Genomic DNA, 25518 nt, shown 5'->3' on the forward strand with positions numbered 1-25518 from the left:
AATGGGTCTCAGTTTTTTTAGCGTGAGAAGTTGGGGAATAGAGTTGGGGGTAGGAAACTTACCGTCGACGAGCAAGATTCCGGCGACCCAAGTGATGAAGAACTCAAGAATGCTTCGTCAACTTCTCCAGCTCAGACCCAAAAAATAATCGGCCAAACTTGGTTTTAAGAAGAAAAAAACGTAAATGAGGAGATGGTAGGGTTGAGGGTAATTGGGGAAAAATTAATTTCTCTCACCTACCATAAGTACTACTTTTGTCAAAATTTTCATTTTGGGCTATATTTGGTAAGGGACATTGCAATGGTATTATTTGTGTCAATTCCCCTAAGTTATAACTTTATTCCTCAATAATTGTTTCTTCAGTCTACTATGGTAAAGGAGATAAATAGACTTTCTTTTTAGGTTCTATAAATTCTGGATTTTCTTTTCCTTCAATAATTGGTAGTAACTATTAAATAGATATAAGGGTTTTTATGGTTTTTTTTTTCTTGTGAATTGCGTTTAGTTAATAATCCGTAATACTAGTTACTCATTTTTTTTTTTTTTTTTATAGTTTTTTGCATAAACATTTGATTTTCTTGTTTTTTCTTATAAATCACTTACTGAAGTTAATAAATATTGTTAATATGTTGACACTTCAGCCTTTTTACGGGATTTTTTGGGTTTATTCTCGTTTTCGATTCAAATGGCGAAGAATAAGAAAAATTCTATTCAAAATGGAAATTATTTTTACGATTATGTTATTTAGGGGAGTTGTTTCTTGTTTTATGGGATATTAATTATCACCATTATTTTCTTTCCCTTTTCACCACAACAAACTAGGTAACGGCCACGACTATTTTAGCTGTGATAAATGAAAGAATAATCGTGATAATTGTCGCGTCTAATCACTTTTGTAACAGTTCTTTTTTTTTTTTTTTTTTTTTTAGGAAACGTGGGCGATACCACGGGCAATTCATTAAAAACCCTCACATATGGCGGAGGAATACACCCTCATTTTGTAACACTTTATATTTGTGACGACCCGACTTTTCGGACCGTCATACTAAGCTTAATTCTCTTACTTAGAAAAAAAATGGATAAATTTTTTTTTTAAAGAATTAAGCTTAGTATGACGGTCCGAAAAGTCGGGTCGTCACAGTTGGTATCAGAGCAACGAACCTACGACCCCCTTCGCTATCGATCGCACGGCTTCCCCCTACTCAAGTAAGTTAATTTTGTTTTATTATGTTGTATGTTTAGCTTTTCTCTTTCTTCTTTGTTAGATGGACGTTGAAGTAACAAAACACGTGAACGCGGAAAGCCAGAGTCGCATTGCTGATGGTGACCTCATGATCAAATTCTTAAGAGACAAATCCTCCGGTTCTTAGCAGCGTGACGACAGATATCGTCGGCACACGAGAGTGGTGCAATAACATAGACATCCGTTTTAAGGTGTTGCAAGTTCCAGAGAGATTGCAAGTATCCTTTGCAGAACTAAAGGTCCGCTGGAAGGTATTGGAGTATTGGCAAGGAAAGCTAAGGGATCACCCCGGAGCTAGATGGGAGTACATGAAGGATGGGGTTATACGAAATTTCACCAATATAAGGGCTGGCGTGCGAAAATGGAAAGAAGGCGTTATCGTCATGTTTTGAGGTCATGGAAGATGAGAGATGGGGAGACTGCAAAGGAGTACCATAATCGAACCTCTGACATGCTATCCCACGTTCCTTTTCTTTTGGATGATGAAGACGCGATTAGTGTGTACTGGAATGGGCTTTCTGTTGGAAACGATCTAGGGTTTAAGAAAAAGTTTAACGCTTCGTTAAGCGGCGGAATTTTAAAAAATTTATTTTTCAAGTAAAACAGTTTTTACTAACCTAGACAAAGTGCAAGTACATGTAAATAAAACTAATATGAGCATAATAAATTTACTAAGCTCTTTAGAAGCTTGAACGTTGATGAGCAATCGTCACTCTGTTATCTTCATCTAAAGATCTTCCTTGAAATATTCTCCTCCTAGCCATCGTCGCCTGCAACATTACAATATCTTACACGTGTCAAAGTCCACAGCTATTAATAATTGTTGTTACGTTGTTTTGTTGGCTTTATTTTTTAGTGCAAGTGGTATGGAAAGATGTCGGATGTTATGTTTCTTCTTCTGGATTGACATCTTTCCTCGTATGTGCAGACAGTATTTCAGGCAAGTTTCCAGTTTCGACAGATTGCTTCGCTGGTGATTTATTGCTGTGTTATTGCCTTGCTGCTGTCTTCATTTCAAGATATCTGCCTCGCTGGAGCCTTCATTGCAAGATATCCTCCGCTGCTATCTTCTTTGCACGAATATTCTCTTTGATGGAGTCTTTACGTTGAGATATTCGCATGAGGCCGGGTAAGGAAACCCGAGATATCTTCCAGGATTGTCCAGCTGCTATAAAAGCCGTGTGCTCTCCCTTAGCAGCCTTGACACTTTTGATCAAACACTCAGAGCTCTTAGACGTGCAAGACCGGCGGACTGGGAGGCTGTGTGTTTTGGTTTTAAGTGGTGTACTCTCTCAAACACTATTCTACAGATTGAGTGTATGTGAGATTTGGGTTCTTGTGCTTTTCGTGATTGAAGGTTCACGTGCTTCTGAAGACTGAAGGTCAACCGAGCCAGGAGGTTGCTCGAAGGGTGGAATTGAGACGGAGCTCAAATTCAGGGGGAGTCCCTGTCTAGGTGATCACTGGTAGTAATAGTCTCTAGGTTTTATTGATTTGTTGATTGTAATCAGATATAACCTTGTGTGTAATATTGACTACAAGATAGTGAAAATCCTTTCCACTGGCAGCGTGCCCCCAGACGTAGGTGTGTTTCACCGAACTGGGTAACCATATCCTGTGTACTTTATTTCTGCACTTTTGTTGTTTATCCATATCTGTGTTCAAGCAAGTTGTCGGACACATTGTCAACACATTGTGTGCGACATCTTGCCTTTGCAACTAATCAGAATTTCAATTGGTATCAGAGCAGGCACCTTGTTCTCTTAGGTGGTTTCCTGTATTTTCTTTCTGATTGCCTATTATGGATAGTTCCCGAGAAGGAGGTTCTGTCAATCGCCCTCCAGTACTCGACGGAACCAACTATAGATATTGGAAGGCACGCATGACCGCCTTCTTGAGGTCCCTGGATAGTCGAACATGGAAAGCTGTGATACATGGGTGGGAAGCTCCTGTGACTACTGATGACATAGGAGCCCGTACTGGAACCAAGCCGGAAAAAGACTGGACCCCCACTGAGGATGAGGCGGCCCTTGGTAACTCCCGTGCTCTCAATGCTATATTTAATGGTGTTGATAAAGATGTTTTCAGGTTGATAAATACTTGCACTACTGCCAAAGAGGCCTGGGAAATTCTCGCTGTTGCCTATGAGGGAACTACAAAGGTCCGGGAACAAAAACTTCAGTACCTCACAACCAATTTCGAAGCTCTCATGATGCTCGAAGACGAAACTGTCGCTGAGTTCAACGTTCGCATTCGTGATCTCGCCAATGAATCTTATTCTCTCGGAAAACCCATGACAGATGAAGATCTTGTTCGAAAAACCCTGAGAGCTTTGAGCCCCAGATTCAAGATGAAAATCACGGCCATTGAGGAAGTTCATGACCTAAAGACGTTGAAATTCGACGAATTAATGGGATCTCTCATGACATTTGAACTCTCTCTTCCTAAGGTGGAAAAGAAACAAAGAGGGATGGCCCTCAAAAGTTCTGTTCATGAACCGAGGGATCAGGTATATTCAGACTCTGACAATGATATTGATGATACTATTGCTATGCTTGCAAAAAACTATGGCAGGGTCATGAAAAGACTTAATCAGATGAATGGGAAAAATGTCTCACAAGATGTCAAGGACAATTTCCAACAACGTTTCCAGAAAAATACTTATCCTCACAGGAATAGTAAAAGTGGTGAACGATCTGGGAAAGGCAAAGGCATTCAGTGTCACGAGTGTGAAGGATTTGGACATATTCAGAAGGAATGTCCCAACTTCCTCAAGAGACAGAAAAAGGGATACAACGCTACTCTTTCAGATGAAGAAGATGAAGAGAGCGACTCAGATCAGATAAGTAATTTTGTAGCCTTTACTGCTTCTGTTCATACTCATGAGTCTACTAATGAATTTGGTGAGTACTCTCAGAAATATGTTCTTGATGATGAACTATCTGACGATGCTATGAATGAAGCCTACAATACCCTTCATACCAAATGGGTTGAGGAATCTCAGATTCTAGACAAACAGGGTGCTCTCATCCTTACCCTGACTGAAGATAAAGCTAGACTTCTGGAGACTATTGTGGATCTAAAGAAGGAAGTCAGTCGTTTGAACGGCGAACTCGAGCACATGACTAAAACTGTTAGAATGCTGAACTCTGGGACTGACAGTCTTGACAAAATCCTCACCATCGGCAAACCCGCGAAGAACATGAAGGGACTTGGATATACCCATGGCGCTTCATCATCCCAGACTACGTTCGTTCCCCAAAAGCAGACTAGCCAGATGTCACGAAACTTGCCTCAATCATCTGGTAACAACAAATTTCATGACATTTCTCGATATCATCAATCTGGACCAAACAGGTCTCCTGTCAACAGACCTCGCTGGGTATGCCATTATTGTGGAAGAAAGGGACATATCCGTCCTTTCTGCTATCGTCTGTATGGGAGAAATATCCGTCAACACAGGTCCATCCACAGAAATGTCTCCTCTCATCAACAACCTGCTACTCGGATGGAATGGAGAGTGAAGAATACCTCCTATCATGCCAATATTGCCTACACCTCTCTGAGCGCTTCCACCGGGAATGACTGGTACTTCGACAGCGGCTGTTCTCGTCATATGACTGGGGATCACACCTTTCTGACCAACATAAAACCTTACTCGAACTGCCATGTTACCTTTGGAGATGGAGTCAAAGCCAAAATTGTGGGTAAAGGTCAATTAAACTATCCTGGTATGTCTTGTTTGACTGAGGCTTTGTTGGTAGAAGGACTCACTGCTAATCTCATTAGTATTAGTCAACTTTGTGATCTGAATTTGCATGTCAACTTTACTCGTGATAAGTGTGTGGTGATTAATGAAGATCAGGATGAACTTATGCGAGGAAACAGATCACGTGACAACTGCTATATGTGGAACCCCGCACCTACCAGCAAGTGTCTCTTGACCAAAGCAGATGAAACCAAGCTGTGGCATGAAAAGCTCGGTCATCTAAATCTCAGAAGTATGCAGAAAATTGTCTCTGAGAATGCTATCATCGGTGTCCCAAATCTGAAGATTGTCGAAGGTAAAATTTGCGGTGAGTGCCAGATTGGGAAACAGGTCAAGAAGCCCCACAAGATGGTGCAACATCTTACCACATCTCGGGTTCTGGAACTTCTCCACATGGACCTGATGGGACCGATGCAGGTCAAGAGCCTTGGAGGGAAGAGATATGTGTTCGTCTGTGTGGATGACTACTCCAGGTACACGTGGGTTGATTTTATTCGTGAAAAGTCTGACACTTTTGCTGTTTTTGAAGCTCTTTGTAAGAAGGTTCAGAGAGAAAAAGGGGAGAGCATAGGCAAAGTGATCAGAATTCGGAGTGATCATGGGAGGGAATTTGAGAACATAAGCTTTGCTAAGTTTTGTATTGAAGAAGGGATAGCACATGAGTTCTCAGCTCCTATCACACCTCAACAAAATGGAATTGTTGAACGAAAAAATCGAACCCTTCAGGAGATGGCTAGAGTAATGATGTTGGCCAAGAATATTCCACCACATTTCTGGGCTGAAGCTTTAAATACTGCCTGCCATATTCACAATCGAGTTACTATTCGTCCAGGTACTTCCAGCACTCATTATGAAATATGGAGGGGGAGAAAGCCAAATGTGAAATACTTCCATGTTTTTGGTTCGGTGTGTTATATTCTTGCTGACAGGGATCCACGGCGTAAATTTGACCCGAAAAGTGATGAAGGTATATTCCTTGGATACTCTAGAAATAGTCGTGCATACCGTGTTTTTAACAAACGCACTAAGACTATAATGGAATCAATAAACGTGGTGATAAATGATGATGATCATGATGCTACTAACAGTCCTAATGATGAGGATGAAGTTTTTTCCAGTAACCCAGATGTCAGGACAGATGCTGCTAACTCCTTGGACGACATCTCCACTGGAAATCCGAATGTCAGGACTGATGCTGATGACAAAGTTAGCGACATTGTTCCAGATGAAGGCTCCCCTCCTGAGACTGAACAGAGAGTCCCCTCTCGAAGAATTCAGAAAAATCATCCTGCTCATGAGGTGATTGGCGAAATCAGTGAAGGAATAAAGACTCGTCCAAAACCTCCTGTTAACTACCGGGAAATGATTGGTAATCTCTGCTTCGTCTCTAAGATTGAACCAAAAAATGTTAACGAGGCTATTGATGATGAATATTGGGTTAATGCTATGCAAGAAGAACTGGTTCAGTTTGAAAGAAACCAAGTCTGGGAGCTGGTCCCCAAGCCTAACAATGTAAATGTCATTGGGACTAAATGGATTTTTAAGAATAAATCTGATGAACATGGTAATATAACTCGCAACAAAGCTAGACTTGTGGCGCAGGGCTATTCACAGGTGGAAGGTGTTGATTTTGATGAAACCTTTGCCCCTGTTGCGAGACTAGAAGCTATCAGACTTTTGCTTGGCATCTCTTGTCACCTGCAATTCAAGCTTTATCAGATGGACGTTAAGAGTGCTTTCCTCAATGGGTACTTGAATGAGGAAGTTTATGTAGCTCAACCGAAAGGGTTTACAGATCCTAGCTCTCCTCAACATGTCTACAAACTCAGAAAAGCTCTCTACGGCCTTAAGCAGGCCCCTCGTGCTTGGTATGAAAGACTTACCCAATTTCTTGTGCAGAATGGGTATACTCGAGGTGGCGTTGACAAGACTTTGTTCGTGAAAAAGGAGAATGGCAATCTCATGATAGCTCAGATTTATGTTGACGACATCGTCTTTGGAGGAATGTCAAGCAAAATGGTGGATCTTTTTGTTCGACAAATGTAGTCAGAATTTGAGATGAGTATGGTCGGCGAATTAAACTACTTTCTGGGTTTTCAGATCAAACAGATGAATGATGGTATCTTCCTTTCCCAAAGTAAGTATGCCAAAAACTTGGTGAAAAAGTTTGGTCTGGAGAAATCCTCTCACAAGCGGACCCCGGCCGCTACTCACATCAAACTCACTAAGGATGAGCATGGAGAATCTGTTGATCAAAGTCTCTACAGGAGCATCATTGGCAGTCTTCTTTATCTCACTGCCAGCCGACCAGATATAGCCTACTCTGTAGGTGTTTGTGCGCGCTATCAAGCCAATCCCAAAGCCAGCCATCTGGCTCAAGCTAAGCGAATCATAAGGTACATCTCAGGCACTGCTGATTTCGGTTTACTATATACCTATGATACTTCTTCTACGCTTGTGGGATACTGTGATGCTGACTGGGCAGGTAGCACGATTGATAGAAAGAGTACTTCTGGTGGATGTTTCTATCTTGGAAACAATCTCATCTCCTGGTTCAGCAAGAAGCAAAACTGTGTTTCCTTGTCTACAGCTGAGGCTGAATACATCGCTGCTGGGAGCAGTTGCACTCAGCTTCTCTGGATGAAGCAGATGCTCGCCGAGTATGATGTTGGACAAGATGTCATGACATTATTCTGCGACAACATTAGCGCCATCAACATCTCAAAGAATCCTGTTCAACACAGTAAGACCAAGCATATTGAGATCAGACATCATTTTATTCGAGATCTCGTGGAAGAAAAGAAGATCAAACTCGAATACATTCACACCGAGAAACAGCTTGCAGATATTTTCACCAAGGCTTTGGATGCTAACCGGTTTGAAAATCTCAGATCCTCTCTTGGGTTATGTGTTATTGATCAATAGCAATTATTGTTTATCGAAGGATTTTTTGGTCTTAACTTTTGCGCTAATCCTTCGCTGACCCTTGTTCGTGTTACTGGTGTGTTATTTTTCTCATGGGCCCATGTTTCTGGTTGGCCCATTCGACTGTTTTGCCGGGCTATATTGCCAAGTGTTGTCTCTCAGGGCCCAGGAACTTTCAAGGCCCACTTGAAGTTGCGACGTCGTTTTTCTTGCCATGTTCTCACTCATGCAGACGGTTACTCTTCCGAGAAAGAAGGGGAAGTTATTTTCTGTTTGAATTTCGAAATTTCTTATTCTTCTTCAGTGCTCCTAAGATTTGTTTCCCGAATTTGCTGTCTTACCCATTTTGACAGTTACCTTTGTGACAGTTTCCTCATTTCTTTTTCCAAAATGGTGGGTACAAGAAGCGGGATCAGTACCTCTACTCCCTCTGGAAAAGTCGAAGCCACAATGAGGAAGAAAAATGTCGGGACAAGAAAGCCCAGTGCTGAGAGCAACATGCATGGAGTTAGGGTTCGTGGTCTGAAACCCAGCATACGCGCCGATGGTCAGGCCGGAGGTGCGATCGCTGGGTCATCAGTACCACCTGAGAATCCATCTCTATCTGCCGCCAGACGCACTATTCTGAAGAAAGCTGCTCTCTCCATCACAGACATCACAGGAGGAGTTAGTTCCAGCAGCTCGTCTGAGGAAGAAAGAAGAAGTGCTGATGATCCTGAAGAAGAAACCCCATCTGGTGTTTCCCCCGTCGAAAGCCCTCACAAGGTTGTAATAGGTAATCCTACTGTCTCTGCCTCCTCTATTGATAAGGTTTCGCTGCCTCAAGAGCCTACTCCGGAAGATGCCATTGAGGGCATGTTAGGCTTAAGTAAAGATGTTTCGCAAGATGTGCCTGCATCTTCTCAGAGGCAAGAAAGAACATCCGACCCTATCCAGGATGTTGGAGAAGATATCCTTGCTTCTCTGAAAAGGAAAATTCAGAAAGATGATGATGTGTGTCTAGCCACTCTTCTCTCATAGAAGAAAAAGAAGAAAAGAAAGCTGGTGGAAGAAGCTGCTCCCACTACCATCCCGGCTAAAAAGAAGATGAAGAAACCAGTAAAGATGGGTTTGAACAAGAAAAGGCTGAAGGGAAAGTCTGTTGAAAAGACAATTCCAGATGTTCTGAAAGACTTGGAAGAGGAAGAAGATGTTGCCCGTCCTGAAGGGATGTCTCTCATCTCCAGGAAAACTGTCGGAGGCCAAAAGCTTCCCAAGGATGTCCCCGCCGCTCCTCTAGACAATGTCTCCTTCCATGAGGAAGATCGTGTCAGAAAATGGAGGTATGTCTATCACAGATCCATTTTTCCGGAAAAAGAATTGTCTAAAGAGGCTCTGAAGATTGATGTGATCATGGAACTCTTGTCCGACGCTCAACTTGGGAAGACTGTCACTGGGATCGGTCCTTATTATCCCAGACTGGTAAAAGAGTGCATCGTGAATTTGTCCTCTGAGATTGACCAGCCCCATCACCCTGAGTTTGGGAAAGTCTATGTTCGTGGCCATTGCTTTGATATATCATCCACTGCCATCAACGAGTTTTTGGGTAGAGGAAAAATTGTCACTGCTGATCGGCTTCCTTCCTTGGATGAGGTTGCCAAAGAGCTCACCAACGATGATAAGAAGACATGGCCCACCAAGGGTTCCCTGCCGTCCTCAGATCTCTCGGCAAAGTATTCTGTTCTGTACAGAATTGGGATTGCTAATTGGGCCCCTTCCTCTCACGGCTCAAGCATCAACTCCGACCTGGCATGCCTCATTTTCCAGATTGGCACTCGGGCGTCCTTTGACTTTGGGGAGTTTGTTTTCAGTCACCTGGCGAAGCATGCTAAGTCCTATGCAGTAAAGCTTCCTATTGGCTTTCCTTCGATCCTGTCTGGCTTGCTGGTTGCTCAGAAGAAGGATCTGCTCAGGGCTGACGATGTTGCAGGTAAACCTCCCAGTGAACTCTCTTTCAGTCCTAAGTTGTTTGAAGGGAAACATGCCAGGGACCTTGTCATGCCTTCTGTCGCAACATCTGTCCCGGCTGGTGGTACCATCAAAGTGGCTCCCCTGTCAGAAAATGCCAAGAGCGATATCCTCAAGGGCTTGATGGAAGAAGTTGCTGCTCTTAAGGAAGTCATTGCCATCTCCTCTCGTCGAAAGACTGCGTGTGAGCGTCTTATCTCTGTCATGACTCTTCCTTCTACCATGGATGGTGCGTCCTCGTCTCAACCAGGTCCTGCCACTGGGTCTCATATCTCTGAAGCCACTGAAGACTCTGATTCTGAAGATGATGTGTATGAGGATGATCAGGATACTATTGGTTGATTCGGTTCTGGTCTGTAATATTCTCTGTTCTAGACATCTTTTGCTTTTTTCCCCTTGTGCTTCAGACTGATATGTTTCGTTTTGGATCTTTGTAAGACAGCTCTATCGTACTTTTTCTGCTGAATGATATGCTGTTTTCCTAGTTCTCATTCCCTTTTCAGGCTTTTGTTCCTCCCTCTGTGTTGGTCGATCCTTGCCTTTGGTATCTTTTTGAGGCAATCAGGGGGAGAGGCGTCATGAGGTCATTTATTTTGACTCTCTTTCTGGTTTTGACGCTTGTATGAGAACTGGTCCTGGAAGTGCTTGCCTATAAAATAGCCAAAGGGGGAGATTGTTGTTACGTTGTTTTGTTGGCTTTATTTTTTAGTGCAAGTGGTATGGAAAGATGTCGGATGTTATGTTTCTTCTTCTGGATTGACATCTTTCCTCGTATGTGCAGACAGTATTTCAGGCAAGTTTCCAGTTTCGACAGATTGCTTCGCTGGTGATTTATTGCTGTGTTATTGCCTTGCTGCTGTCTTCATTTCAAGATATCTGCCTCGCTGGAGCCTTCATTGCAAGATATCCTCCGCTGCTATCTTCTTTGCACGAATATTCTCTTTGATGGAGTCTTTACGTTGAGATATTCGCATGAGGCCGGGTAAGGAAACCCGAGATATCTTCCAGGATTGTCCAGCTGCTATAAAAGCCGTGTGCTCTCCCTTAGCAGCCTTGACACTTTTGATCAAACACTCAGAGCTCTTAGACGTGCAAGACCGGCGGACTGGGAGGCTGTGTGTTTTGGTTTTAAGTGGTGTACTCTCTCAAACACTATTCTACAGATTGAGTGTATGTGAGATTTGGGTTCTTGTGCTTTTCGTGATTGAAGGTTCACGTGCTTCTGAAGACTGAAGGTCAACCGAGCCAGGAGGTTGCTCGAAGGGTGGAATTGAGACGGAGCTCAAATTCAGGGGGAGTCCCTGTCTAGGTGATCACTGGTAGTAATAGTCTCTAGGTTTTATTGATTTTTTGATTGTAATCAGATATAACCTTGTGTGTACTATTGACTACAAGATAGTGAAAATCCTTTCCACTGGCAGCGTGCCCCCAGACGTAGGTGTGTTTCACCGAACTGGGTAACCATATCCTGTGTACTTTATTTCTGCACTTTTGTTGTTTATCCATATCTGTGTTCAAGCAAGTTGTCGGACACATTGTCAACACATTGTGTGCGACATCTTGCCTTTGCAACTAATCAGAATTTCAATAGTAAAACATGGGAATGGAATGTTAAAATACCATGTTCAACCCAAAGCCCTGAATGTTCCAATTGCGACGTATTCTTATATTTAAATAGCTTATTACTAGTATGCCAATAACTAACAATATCAACCGGTCTATTCGATATAAATCATTTAAGAAATATAGATTATATCTTAAACGCCGCGAAAGACTAACCTTATTTTCCCAATTTGTGAAAATTATGACTAGAGAAAGAAGAAGTGATTGCAGAAATGAACCAAGCACAATCCCAACCCAAAGTCCTGTTCCTCTGAAGTCGAACCAAAATCCGAGTGTGACCGAAATGGGAATTCCGGCGAAATAGTAGGCTCCAAGGTTGACAAAGGCTCCCAAATCTTGCCATCCACATCCTCTGGCGATCCCCGAGAGGACACATTGTAAACTATCGAATACGACCCCAATGCAAATTAGAGCGGCCATTGAGGTCACGTATTTCACGACTTCCTCGTCATTGCTAAAAAGGTGACCCAAAACGCTACGGCCGACAAAGAGAGTCGAGCTCACGAGGAGAGCCTGTGAGACCGCAAGTGACATGACTGATTGCACGACGAGCCGAGCTGCTCGAGGGTCACCGCCTCCTAATTCATTTGCCACTCTCGTGCTATTCGTAAAACAAATTAAAACAATTTATAAAATAAATCTCTAGTGTTTGAACATGTTAAAAAAAAACATGATAAGAATCTGATGTCAGAAAAATATTAAGAGGCCAAACAAGATTTATAAGGTCACAAGTTACTCTTTGTCGAATTTGACTCATGTTAAGTGAGCTCAAAGAGTCAGCATCATATTATATTAATAATCAAGCACCAAAAATAAAAAGGTCACGTGTTTAATTCTCCATGCTATAGCAACAATTGTTAAGGACGTCCCACGTCGAATAGATAAAAAGACCAAACAAAACATATAAGGTAATTTATATATTATAGTTTTTTAATTTTTAATTTTTATTGAGCTACGTGATAGGATGAATAAAGATGAGTATGCCTCAAATAATTAACCGCAATTACCTTGCAGCCGCGCTAAGCCCTTCGGGTATTGTGTAAAGGGTAGTGATCGTTGATAAACTGTTTTAAAAAAATTGAAAGACAAATATAAGATATCAATTATTCATAAAGAAATAAATGTTGAGATATCTTTTGTAATAATAGTTTACAAGTTATTGACAGGATATTAAACTCGTGAGTCCCAAAATGACCAATAAAAGTGTACGGAGAATAAATATTAGGATAATACAATCAGAATTTCAACGGCGTACGTACATACTCTCAGAGAAACGTATACAAACCATATAAGCATGCAAACATAATAATTACATTAATGCTCAAAGTATTCCATCCTAAAATGCATACATATAATATATAGGTCTTTAACATGCAAAATTGAAATAGCCTTGGGAAAAAGAATTATTTATGCATGTGTTTGTAACGATTGTCCAAACCCAAAATAGTAGTAGTGTATAAATATATAGATATAGAGCGAGATATATAGATCGATGGCATACCATATTGACATGACTGAAGACTCAAGCTCGGGATTAGGAAGAAAGCCGGAGAGTAATATGAGAAGCTCAAATGACCACCACTCAAGGCTTGCAAAATATAAATCAAAAAAGAAAATAAATACAAAAAATTCGGAAATTAGCCAATTAAAACATATGAGATTGCTATACAGTCAACGTTTCGTAAATTTTAAATAAATAGCCATAAAAATGACGTGACATTCCTGATTTACCCTTTCACCGAAATAAAATAGTGAGGTATTTACGTCAATTTACACATGTATATACATGGACATTGCCACTTATCTAAGCTTAACGAAACGTTGACTATATATCAATGCGAAACTGTAAATATGACTATATACCTAATAGACTCAAATAAATACATAGTAAACTTATACGAGCTAATTTAACTTAAAAGGTAAAATGTATGTTACCATGCCATCACCGCAGAAGGAACAGCGAAGCGCAAGAACTCTCGGAAACCACAGAAAACCTCGAAAGAAAGTGGAGCCCGCGTGGGCTCGCACGAGGGCGAGAATAGCATGTAAAGAGACAACAAAGTCACGTTGAGCCAATAAGAGACACCGATGGACACAGCCGCTCCAAGATGCCCTAGCCCGAACTGAAACACGAGGGTCCAACAGAGCGCCATGTGGCACAAGATAGAGGCGAGCTCGCTCGCCAACAAAGGAGCGATAAGGCTCTGCGATTGGAAGTATCGCGCGAGGGGTTGAACGGCTGCGTAGGCAAAGAGCGCGGGGACAAGAAAGAGAGCGAATCTCCCGGTTTCTTTGGATATTGACGGATCTTGTCCCATCCAAATCAATATTTTTCCCATAGAAATCCAAAGGAAAGAGAGATGGAGGCACGTAAACGCAAGGGCTACGATCGCTGTGTTTGTTTGGGCTCCGACCTTTTTGTATTGCTTAGCACCATAGGCTTGGCCGGAGAGAGTCTCCAACGCGCCAGCCATTCCATACTTGCCAAGTCAAATAATCTTCAAAAATTTAGTTTTTTTTTTCTTTTCATTTGTTTCACTTAAATGAAGGATTTTTTTTATGGCTGAAACCGGTTTGGTTCAATTTAGTTTAGGCCCGTTTTAGAAATCAAAATTAAATTTTTCGGTTTTCAAATTTTTGGACCAATAACTGGATCGAATTGGTCCAAATCAAAGTTATACAAATTTTTGGTTAACCTCATTTTAATAATCGATATCTAGTTTGAAAACCGATTTTAAAAAGCAGTTATCAAGGTCTGAAACTGGTTATCCAAATATCGATTATCCGGTTTCATAACCGGTGTCAGTTCAAACAAAGTTCTTTTCAAATAACTTTGTTCCAAATTAGAATAAAAATTAAAAAATCAGTTAATTAGTTTTAAAAATGGTTATTCATAACTAATTGTCTCTGTTCAAATTGATTATAGGATTTTAAAACTAATGGCATATATACTTCGCTATAGCACATAATAATTAAACTATAATTAAAAGGGTCTAGTGGTTATCTAGCCATATGAAACGTTAAATTTTTTGAAATAGCCAACGTTTCGTTAATTTTTTGTAAATAATCACGTAAATCTATTTACGCTATCAAAATAACCAAAAACGCAGAGTAATTTTTAGGGAAAATAACACATTTATACCTTGTGTTTTAGTGAAATGTCGAGTTTAACCCTCGGTTTTCAAAAATGTCGAGTTCATACCCTCTGTTTAACTAAAATGACGAAATTATACCATTTGTTTAACTAAAATGACGAAATTATACCCTGAAATGAATAACAACCTCACAAATCTCCCTTTCATTGATATTAACTCTTATATAAGAAAAATCGAATCAAATCTAAATCAGTACCCTAACTTTCAAATTCTCAATTTTGAAATAAAAATAGCCTTAAATTGAAATTAAATAATAAAACTCATACCTCATAAGAAATGACTTCATTCCGTGTTCGAATTGTAACTCTAAATCCTGGTTCGAATATGCGATTTTGATGACTATCAACTATCGATGTTTACCACTTTGCCTCTTTCTGTATTTTTCACGATTAAGAGACTGTTGTTTATTTTTTAGTTTTTAAATAAATTACATATATGGCGCGAATGAATAAAGATAATTGGTGTTTATATATAAATATTATAGTCAACGTCAATGAAAATTCAATAAAAAGAATATTCGTGACACTGTTGTCTATTTCAGGGTATAATTTCGTCTTTTTAGTTAAACAGATGGTATAATCTCGTCATTTTAGTTAAACAGAGGGTATGAACTCGACATTTTTGAAAACCGAGGGTTAAACTCGATATTTCACTAAAACACAGGGTATAAATGTGTTATTTTCCCTAATTTTTATAGTAAATATGGCTATCTACGAAATATTTACAATTTTTTTTACTATTTACGGAAAATTTATAAAACGCTGATTAAAACTCAAACGCTTATCTATATGTGGCCTATATCGGTAAATTTTTGTATTTAAAATTGAACTATTTGATACCGTTTTTCCGTTATATATGTATATTAGCAAGGGCGGACCCACATGAGTCATGGAGTGGCCCGTCACCCCAACTTATAAAAAAATAATTAATTATGTGCTTTTTTCTTCTTTGGTATTTGAATATATTAAATCAAAAGGCCAAAAAGCCCAAAAAGCCTTATTTTAATGTTTTTTTGTTGTAATTTAACTTTAATACCTTATTTTATTGTAATTTGGTATTTTCTTATTTATTCTTCCTGACTTCACTAGTACCGTTCTACTCTTTTGCCGTGACTATTGAGGACTAGGCTTCAAATTGAGAATTTTTTGTTGGGTTGGTTTTTTCTAGATTCAGAACATCAACATCATGGATTTGGAATAGTGACTTGATGTGAGGTATCATTTTTTATTTTGAAATCTATCGGTTTCTTTCACGGAAAATCACAATAAACCCTTACCATAAGGGGTATAAATACTCATAAAATCGGAGTCTCGGCACATGACCACCATTGGCCCACTAATACAGCTCAAAGCTTTCACTTCTTCCACCATTTCTTCCTCCCGTCGAGAGGTGGCTCTCAGTCTTTGTTGATGATCCACGATAATTTTGAAGTTGGGAGAGTATTTGGCCGAGAGAATTCTGGGGTTGAGAGAAAAATGAGAGTTGAGAGGATTCTGAGTTCAGAGGATTCTGAGTTCAGAGTGAATTCTGAGTTCAGAGGATTCTGAGTTGTCAATGAATTCTGAGTTCAGAGGATTCTGAGTTGAGAGTGAATTCTGAGTTGAGAGTGAATTGAATTTTGATTTGTGTGAGTGAGCTATTTATAGGGAAAGCATGCCGCTTGTCGCAAATTCGCTTGTCGCTTGTCGCAAATCCGATTGTCGCTTGTCTCAAATTCGCTTGTCGCTTGTCTCAAATTCGCTTGTCGCGTGTTACAAATTCGCTTGTCGCTTGTTGAAAATTCGCTTGTCGCTTGTCCCAAATTCGCTTGTCGCTTATCGCTTGTTCGCTTGTCGCTTGTCGCAAATCCGCTTGTCGTTTGTCTCAAATTCGCTTGTCGCTTGTCCCAAATTTGCTTGTCGCTTGTTGAAAATTCGCTTGGTTTTAGTCATGCGTATTTTTAGCCTTTGACTAATTTGTCCTTTTATATTGTAACGTCATTTTTGCAATTTAGGCGTCGTTTTTACCATAAGAAAAAAGACGGTATAACATTAACCCCCCAGTTTTGCGTGCGGCTTGTCGTGCGGGAAACTTTGTAGTCTTGTAGCCTCCTTTTTTTTTTCCTTTTTTTTGTTGAGGTCTCGACTCCGCGAGCTCTCCATATTTTTGTGAGAGGTCTCGACTCCGCGAGCTCTCTATTTTTTTTGTGAGAGGTCTCGACGCCGCGAGCTCTTTTTTTTTTTTTTTTTTTTTTGAGAAGTCTCGACTCCGCGAGCTCTCTATTTTTTTTTTTTGGTGTAGCGCGGTTTTTGTGCGCATAGTTAGATGATGATTTCGGAGACGGTGTGGTCGGTTGTGCACCTAGTTAGATCTTGTTTTGACTCTCTTTTGTGGTGTCAAATGGTGGAATGAGAGTTATCTTCGATCTTCGTCTTTGAATGTTATACTGTGTTGAATATCTTGCTTGCTTTGATGTCTTTGACTTTAGGGGCGCCTTGCCTCCTTCCTCGCTGTTGGGCCGGACATCGTTGATGTCTCGAGTCCCTGCTCGCGTGACTGCCTCGTGGGCGCCTCGCCGCCTTCCTCGCTGTTGGGCCGGACATCTTTGATGTCTCGAGTCCCTGTTCGCGTGAGCGTCTCGTGGGCGCCTCACCGCCTTCCTCGCTGTTGGGCCGGACATCTTTGATGTCTCGAGTCCATGTTCGCGTGAGCGCCTCGTGGGCGCCTCGCCGCCTTCCTCGCTGTTGGGCCGGACATCTTTGATGTCTCGAGTCCCTGTTCGCGTGAGTGCCTCGTGGGCGCCTCGCCGCCTTCCTCGCTGTTGGACCGGACATGTTTGATGTCTCGAGTCCCTGTTCGCGTGAGTGCCTCGTGGGTGCCTCGCCGCCTTCCTCGCTGTTGGGCCGGACATCTTTGATGTCTCGAGTCCCTATTCGCGTGAGTGCCTTGTGGGCGCCTCGCCGCCTTCCTCGCTGTTGGACCGGACATCTTTGATGTCTCTGACCCGCGTGAGTGTCCCGTAGGACGCCTCGCCGCATTCCTCTTTGTTGGGTTGGACGTACTTGACGTCTCTGACCCGCGTGAGTGCCCCGGAGGGCGCCTCGCCGCCTTCCTCGCTGTTGGGTTGGACGTACTTGACGTCTCTGACCCGCGTGAGTGCCCCGGAGGGCGCCTCGCCGCCTTCCTTGTTGTCGGGTTGGACGTTTTTGACGTCTCTAGTCCCTGTTCATCATCAACCCCCCAGTTTCGCGTGCGACTTGTCGTGCGGGAAACTTTGTAGTCTTGTCGGCACTCTCTTTTTTTTGTTTTGTTTTATTATTATTATTTTATTTTTTTTAGAGAGTTCTTGACTCCGCGAGCTCTCAATATTTTTTGTGAGAGGTCTCGACTCCGCGAGCTCTCCTATTTTTTTTTTGTGAGCGGTCTCAACGCCGCGAGCTCTCTATATTTTTTTTGTGAGAGGTCTCGACGCCGCGAGCTCTCTATTTTTTTTTTGTGAGAGGTCTCGACGTCGCGAGCTCTCTATTTTTTTTGTGTGAAAGATCTCGACGCCGCGAGCTCTCTATTTTTTTGTGTGAGAGGTCTCGACGCCGCGAGCTCTCTATTTTTTTGTGTGAGAGGTCTCGACTCCGCGAGCTCTCCTATTTTTTTTTTGTGAGCGGTCTCGACGCCGCGAGCTCTCTATATTTTTTTTGTGAGAGGTCTCGACGCCGCGAGCTCTCTATTTTTTTTTCTTAGAGGTCTCGACGCCGCGAGCTCTCTATTTTTTTGTGTGAGAGGTCTCGACGCCGCGAGCTCTAAATTTTTTTTGTGAGAGGTCTCGACTCCGCGAGCTCTCTATTTTTTTGTGAGAGGTCTCGACGCCGCGAGCTCTCTATTTTTTTTTGTGAGAGGTCTCGACTCCGCGAGCTCTCCATATTTTTTGTGAGAGGTCTCGACTCCGCGAGCTCTCTTATTTTTTTTTGTGAGAGGTTTCGACGCCGCGAGCTCTCTATTTTTTTTTGTGAGAGGTCTCGACTCCGCGAGCTCTCTATTTTTTTTGTGAGAGGTCTCGACGCCGCGAGCTCTCTATTTTTTTGTGTGAGAGGTCTCGACGCCGCGAGCTCTCTATTTTTTTTGTGAGAGGTCTCGACTCCGCGAGCTCTCTATTTTTTTGTGAGAGGTCTCGACGCCGCAAGGTCTCTATTTTTTTTTGTGAGAGGTCTCGACGCCGCGAGCTCTCTATTTTTTTTTGTGAGAGGTCTCGACTGCGCGAGCTCTCTATTTTTTTTTTTGTGATAGGTCTCGACTGCGCGAGCTCTCTATTTTTTTTTTGTGAGAGGTCTCGACTGCGCGAGCTCTCTATTTTTTTTTGTGAGAGGTCTCGACTGCGCGAGCTCTCTATTTTTTTTTGTGAGAGGTCTCGACTGCGTGAGCTCTCTATTTTTTTTGTGAGAGGTCTCGACGCCGCGAGCTCTCTATTTTTTTTTTGTGATAGGTCTCGACTCCGCGAGCTCTCTATTTTTTTTTGTGAGAGGTCTCGACGCCGCGAGCTCTCTATTTTTTTTGTGAGAGGTCTCGACGCCGCGAGCTCTCTATTTTTTTTGTGAGAGGTCTCGACGCCGCGAGCTCTCTATTTTTTTGTGTGAGAGGTCTCGACGCCGCGAGCTCTATATTTTTTTTGTGAGAGGTCTCGACTCCGCGAGCTCTCTATTTTTTGTGAGAGGTCTCGACGCCGCGAGCTCTCTATTTTTTTTTGTGAGAGGTCTCGACTCCGCGAGCTCTCCATATTTTTTGTGAGAGGTCTCGACTCTGCTAGCTCTTATTTTTTTTTGTGAGAGGTTTCGACGCCGCGAGCTTTCTATTTTTTTTTTGTGAGAGGTCTCGACTCCGCGAGCTCTCTATTTTTTTTGTGAGAGGTCTCGACGCCGCGAGCTCTCTATTTTTTTTTGTGAGAAGTCTCGATGCCGCGAGCTCTCTATTTTTTGTGAGAGGTCTTGACGCCGCGAGCTCTCTATTTTTTTTTTTCATTTTTAGAGAGGTCTCGACTCCGCGAGCTCCCCATATTTTTTGTGAGAGGTCTCGACTCCGCGAGCTCTCTTATATTTTTTTTTGTGAGAGGTCTCGACGCCGCGAGCTCTCTTCGTTTTGCGGAAGGGTCCGTTGGGACGTTAATTATTTTGTTGTGCCGGCCTCGTCTTCTAGCCGAGGGGTCGTCAAGGACTTCATCTCGTCGGCCGGACTCTCCGTTTTGCCGAGGGGCTCCGTCGGGGGTAGTTTCACGTCGTGGGAGTTTTATCATCTCGTCGTGGGACTTCGTCATGTCACGCGTGTCCCATCGAGTGGTCTGTTAAGCAGGTCTGTCTAGGACGCCGTCTTGTCAAGCATGACTTATTGCTTTGCCGAGCGGTGCATCGCATCACTTTGATAGAAGGTGCGTGGTCCTGGTCGTCGGCGGGATGTCATGCGGAACGACTTGATGCGGTGCTCAACGGATCTTATTTCTTTTAATATATTTATTCTATGTTTATATTTATATATATGTATTATGTTTATATATATATATATATATATATCTTTCTCTATATATATATACATTTTTTTATATATGTTTCTATACATTTTCACACATAATCTGTATAGGTATATATGCGTTTATTTTCTTTTGTTGGGCTCTCGTTGCGTGTGAGTCGGCGCACGAGTAGTTAGCCATGGACCAGAATCTCGGTGCGGGAATCCTAGGCGACGAGGTCGGCGGTAGATGAATCTCTGGCACAAGGTCGCGTCTTCGGCATGAATTTGGGCTCGCGGCCTCAATCAGGTTTTCGTAAGGGTTAGCGGCACGGAGACCTTCGGCGGTGTCTTCTGCGTGGGAATCTTTGGCGGCTCCGTGGTCTACGGCGTCTCTGCTCCAAGTGGGTTCGTCGGAGAAGAAGAAGGTGAAGACCTTTTTCTACACCGTCACGAACTGAGTCTCTGTAGATGGCGTTACGGACCAGCAGCGAAGGAGCTTTACGGTTGAGCTCCGGCGAGGAATGTTTCGTGAAGGTGTGACAAGAACGAACCAGTGGGCAGCGTTATTCTCCGCCAAGTGGAGAATAAAGATGAAATCTTCTTCTCTTTTCTTCTTAATTTTTCTTGAGCGTGTCTGTTGTTGGCGACGCAGATCAGCCGGTGAGTCCTCGGCGGGTTCCAGCTTGTCGAAGGTTGGGTTCATAGCGTCTCGGTGTCCTTCTCTGTGTCCAGAGGTGGGAGACTCGCCAGTCACCGCGCGAGTGATAGGTGCGTTTATTACGCGTAAAACTCCTATTTCCCAGACTAAAAACTAACGAGTCCTCAAGTGTTTTTGATAGTTTTTGTATGTTTGTGAGTGATTTTCAGGTTTAAAAGGTCAATTGGGTCTTGAGGAGGTTATTAGCGCATCATGTGACGATTCCGAACAATTTCAAGGAGATTCATACACATTTGGACAACTTGGAGCGAAACAAGGAACGACGTCCTCTTCGGCAGGATTTTGGGATTTTTAAATGATGATTCTGGATGATCCACTTCCAGAATTGGATAGAGCTCCCTCTTAGCTTTCCAACGCATGTTTATTTTCAGAAATCGGACATCGGAGCTAGGAGTTACGACCGTTTAAAAAACGGTGTGCAGCGAACCGGAAGCGCGTGGCGCGCGGACGAAAATTTCGTCGTTTTTGCCTCCAGAGTCGTACGCGCGAACCGCGCGAAGCTGAAAAAATGATCTGCGCGCCGCGCAGAAAAAAGTGCGCGCCGCGCGGTCCCGAAATCAGCTTTTTCCAATGTTGCGTTTCTGAGCGGATTTTGGCCATTGGATCAAAATGAAAGGTCCAGATGGCTCCGAAAATGACCCCATTCATCCTTAAAAAAACAAATACAATCATACTAAAGCATGCGAGGGTTTGGGGGATCTCATCTCATCTCATGTGAGAGAGAGCTTTTCTTTGTTCTTCATTTTTTCCTAAGAGTTTCTCTTGGTTTTGCTTTGGAGAAGAAGGAGATCGGAGTGCCATCTCACCGGAATTCGTCCAGCCACCACCACCATAGTTTTATCCTCTTCCTCTATCTCTTGAACTCCATTTATTTATGAAGATTATGTTGGTTTCATTGTTCTTGATTTATGTTTTCTTTGTTCTTTGTATCACCATGAACTAAGCCTCCATAGGGCTATGGTGTAGCGAGTTCTTGACGGTTATGGATTCCTAAATAGATTGATTTTATTGTTGTTGCTCTTGTCATGTTGCTTAGTTCAATTCCATGTTTAATGCCTTGTATGAGATTAGCTACCTTATGCATGTTTTATGTTCAATTCTAATGCTTGAGAAAGATTAGATTGTTGTGCTTTTGTTTTGGATTACTAAAATACATTCCTAGGCTAGAGATAGCTAGGCTGTTTTAGACTCGTGTGTGTACTCTTGTTGTGAATGCTTGCCGTGCTTTTTAGGAGTTGAGATCGAGAGATAAAACTCCGGCATTGAGTTTAGGTTGCTAGATGCTCGAGAGAGATTTAGTGATACGATTAGCGTGAGTACGAGTAGTAATATATGAACAACAATAATCGTGCGTAATTTCCGTGAATCCGAACCGTAGATTGAACTCGTGAAACCATAGTCCTCCGTCTTCATAATTGTAAAACCGTTCTTTTGTTTTGTTGTTTATTTTATTTACTTGCTAGATAATTTTGTGACAAACCTTCTATCATTATTTTTGGTTTCTCATTCAAACTTGTGAATCTTGAATCTTCAATTTAGCTAGTCCTCGTGGGATCGACTCGTTCTTATGATTTATTACTATTGCGACCACGTGCACTTGCGTGTGCGAGAAAATTCGCAACAAGTTTTTGGCGCCGTTGCCGGGGATTAGTTTTAAATTGGGATTCATTTCATAAGTTTTTATTTGAACTTTTTTTTTGTCTAACGTGTGTTCGTTCTCTTATTTCATGGGCCATTCCGAAAACCAACGATGAATTACAATTGGCCGACGTACCGAACGCCGGAGAATGATCACCACTACACGGAGCCATGTGATGATCAACCGTGCAACACGTGGGGAGCGCCACAATATCATCAACAATACTACGCCCCACCGTCTCAACAATATGAGCTCCAAGACCAATCCTCGGAGTACCACTACATGGAGGAGTGGGATAGTCAACACAATTACTCATATAACTACCCTCACTACTCCCCTCCTCCTCAAGACGACAACTCCAAAGTTAGAGCGTTGTTGCAAGCCGGGATTGATTGGATGTCCGCGCTCTCAAATAGGCAAGAGGCTTTCATTGCAAGCCAAGAGGCCTTCATTGCTCAACAAGAGGAAGCCATATCAAGCTTCGTGGAGAAGAAAAGCCTCATGGTTGCCTTCGAGGAAGACGAGGATGAGGAGATGGACGCGCTAGGTGAAGACGAAGAGCGAGGCGGATCCTTCACCGACAAACCCACTGCCCACTTCACCACGACAATCCTATCTCCCACAAAGGAGAAATGCCCACAACGTCTCCTTGGCGTTGTGACTTCATCACCAACACTTGAGAAGCATGGTCTCCCCGTCCTTCATGCCATAAGCTTCAAGCTCCCTCAAGGAGATCTTCCTTGGAATCTGCAAGTTCCTCGGCGCTTGTCAATTTCGGTGGCAAGAAAATGTGGAGAAACTACCACAAATGAGGGCCAACCCATGTGCCTTATTCCGCCAAGCATGAACAAATCCGTGGCGATCTCCATCGACTCCATTCGTCCACCTCCACCACCTCCTTGGAGACAAAGGAAGACACCGTCGTGGAGGAAAAAGAGGAGCCCATCACCGCCTCCATGGAGAAAGAAAAAGCGCGATCCGACGCCTCCACAGCCGCCGAGTTATCCACGCTCGGAGAACCATAATGCTATCACGCTTATTACTACATGGGTCAATCAATGGAAGAGGCCTCCCGAGCGAAATTGGAAGATGAGGAAAAAGAAGATCCTCCATGTTAAGTAAAAAGGTCGCGAGTAGGGGCGATCACCACCCCCGCAAGGTAAGTCCTTTCTCCTCGTTTTTCAAGTCTATATTGAGGACAATGTAGCATCCTAAGTTTGGGGGGAATTTTTTTCTTGACTTGCGGGAACTTTTGGTTGTTTGCTTTTAGATTTGTTTTGTGTGTTAGGTAGAACTAAGTGCTTGCTTGCTTTGATTGATTCATATGTGTTTGCCAAGGATGTTGATAATCTTAAGCCTTAGAGTTTGGAATCCAACCCATGAACTACCTTTTGTGAAAGAAGCTTGTTGAGTTTGTGTTGCCATACTAGACCCAAATAATGCATGTCTCGAAGCTTAAGAAACTTTGAGGAGTAGTCTAGCCGATCGTTTGAAAGAGAACACCGAACACACTAGAACCCTCTCCGATCTCTAATCGAAGCGAAATTAAGTGCACATTGATCTAGCGAGGATGATTTAGGCATTAGGTATAGCCCGTCAAGCCAAAAAATGCCAACCCATAATTGTTTATCTTTTAGAACCCACTCACAAAAGGCCAAACACTATCCATTCTCGATACTTAGTCAGAAAAAGCCGAGCCGATGATTTGAAAATCCCACAAAGAACCTCATTGACTTTAGCAACTTTTGAGTGACATGAGTGTATTTTTTCTATTTTATGACATGTTCTCCGACTAGTCTCTACGTGTTTTATAATCCATTAAACACCACGCCGGTGATTATTTATTTTTAATCTTATTGTTATGTACCGAAAAAAAAAGAAAAAAAAATCTGAAAAAAAAGAAGAAAAGAAAAAAAAATAAAAAAGTGTTTATTTGTGTCATATATTCTTATTTTGGCGTGGTGTTCTATGTTTAATACCTTATTTTATTGTAATTTGGTATTTTCTTATTTATTCTTCCTGACTTCACTAGTACCGTTCTACTCTTTTGCCGTGACTATTGAGGACTAGGCTTCAAATTGAGAATTTTTTGTTGGGTTGGTTTTTTCTAGATTCAGAACATCATAATCATGGATTTGGAATAGTGACTTGATGTGAGGTATCATTTTTTATTTTGAAATCTATCGGTTTCTTTCACGGAAAATCACAATAAACCCTTACCATAAGGGGTATAAATACTCATAAAATCGGAGTCTCGGCACATGACCACCATTGGCCCACTAATACAGCTCAAAGCTTTCACTTCTTCCACCATTTCTTCCTCCCGTCGAGAGGTGGCTCTCAGTCTTTGTTGATGATCCGGGATAATTTTGAAGTTGGGAGAGTATTTGGCCGAGAGAATTCTGGGGTTGAGAGAATTCTGGGGTTGAGAGAAAAATGAGAGTTGAGAGGATTCTGAGTTCAGAGGATTCTGAGTTGAGAGTGAATTCTGAGTTCAGAGGATTCTGAGTTGTCAATGAATTCTGAGTTCAGAGGATTCTGAGTTGAGAGTGAATTCTGAGTTGAGAGTGAATTGAATTTTGATTTGTGTGAGTGAGCTATTTATAGGGAAAGCATGCCGCTTGTCGCAAATTCGCTTGTCGCTTGTCGCAAATCCGCTTGTCGCTTGTCTCAAATTCGCTTGTCGCTTGTCTCAAATTCGCTTGTCGCGTGTTACAAATTCGCTTGTCGCTTGTTGAAAATTCGCTTGTCGCTTGTCCCAAATTCGCTTGTCGCTTGTCGCAAATCCGCTTGTCGCTTGTCGCAAATCCGCTTGTCGCTTGTCGCAAATCCGCTTGTCGCTTGTCTCAAATTCGCTTGTCGCTTGTCCCAAATTCGCTTGTCGCTTGTTGAAAATTCGCTTGGTTTTAGTCATGCGTATTTTTAGCCTTTGACTAATTTGTCCTTTTATATTGTAAAGTCATTTTT

At 42.3% G+C, this 25518-nt stretch overlaps 1 protein-coding gene across 1 annotated transcript; it reads right to left on the bottom strand.

The window, feature by feature from the left end:
* Nucleotides 1–1923: 1923 nt before the first annotated feature.
* LOC149388482 (protein DETOXIFICATION 14-like) lies at nucleotides 1924–20897 on the bottom strand. The gene is made up of 7 exons (XM_089622443.1): nucleotides 20697–20897; nucleotides 20457–20633; nucleotides 13503–14047; nucleotides 13069–13155; nucleotides 12575–12631; nucleotides 11724–12168; nucleotides 1924–2013 (listed from the first exon to the last, which is right to left on the bottom strand). Exons 1-7 carry the CDS (start codon nucleotides 20895–20897, stop codon nucleotides 1924–1926), a joined length of 1602 nt encoding a protein of 533 aa, XP_089478569.1.
* Between the last annotated feature and the right edge of the window lie 4621 nt (nucleotides 20898–25518).

Source organism: Urtica dioica, chromosome 8, assembly GCF_054948205.1.
Source record: "Urtica dioica subsp. dioica isolate 48M chromosome 8, U.dioica_male_clone48M_v1_H2, whole genome shotgun sequence".
NCBI classification, from domain to species: Eukaryota; Viridiplantae; Streptophyta; class Magnoliopsida; order Rosales; family Urticaceae; genus Urtica; species Urtica dioica.

Coding starts and splice junctions, on each gene's coding strand:
- LOC149388482 (XM_089622443.1), bottom strand. CDS start 20,897: ATGAACCCAACCTTCGACAAGCTGGAACCCGCCGAGGACTCACCGGCT. Junction 12,632..13,068: donor TCTTCAGTCATGTCAATATG/GTATGCCATCGA, acceptor TTTTTAAAACAG/TTTATCAACGATCACTACCC. Junction 12,169..12,574: donor GGGCTTAGCGCGGCTGCAAG/GTAATTGCGGTT, acceptor TTTTACGAATAG/CACGAGAGTGGCAAATGAAT.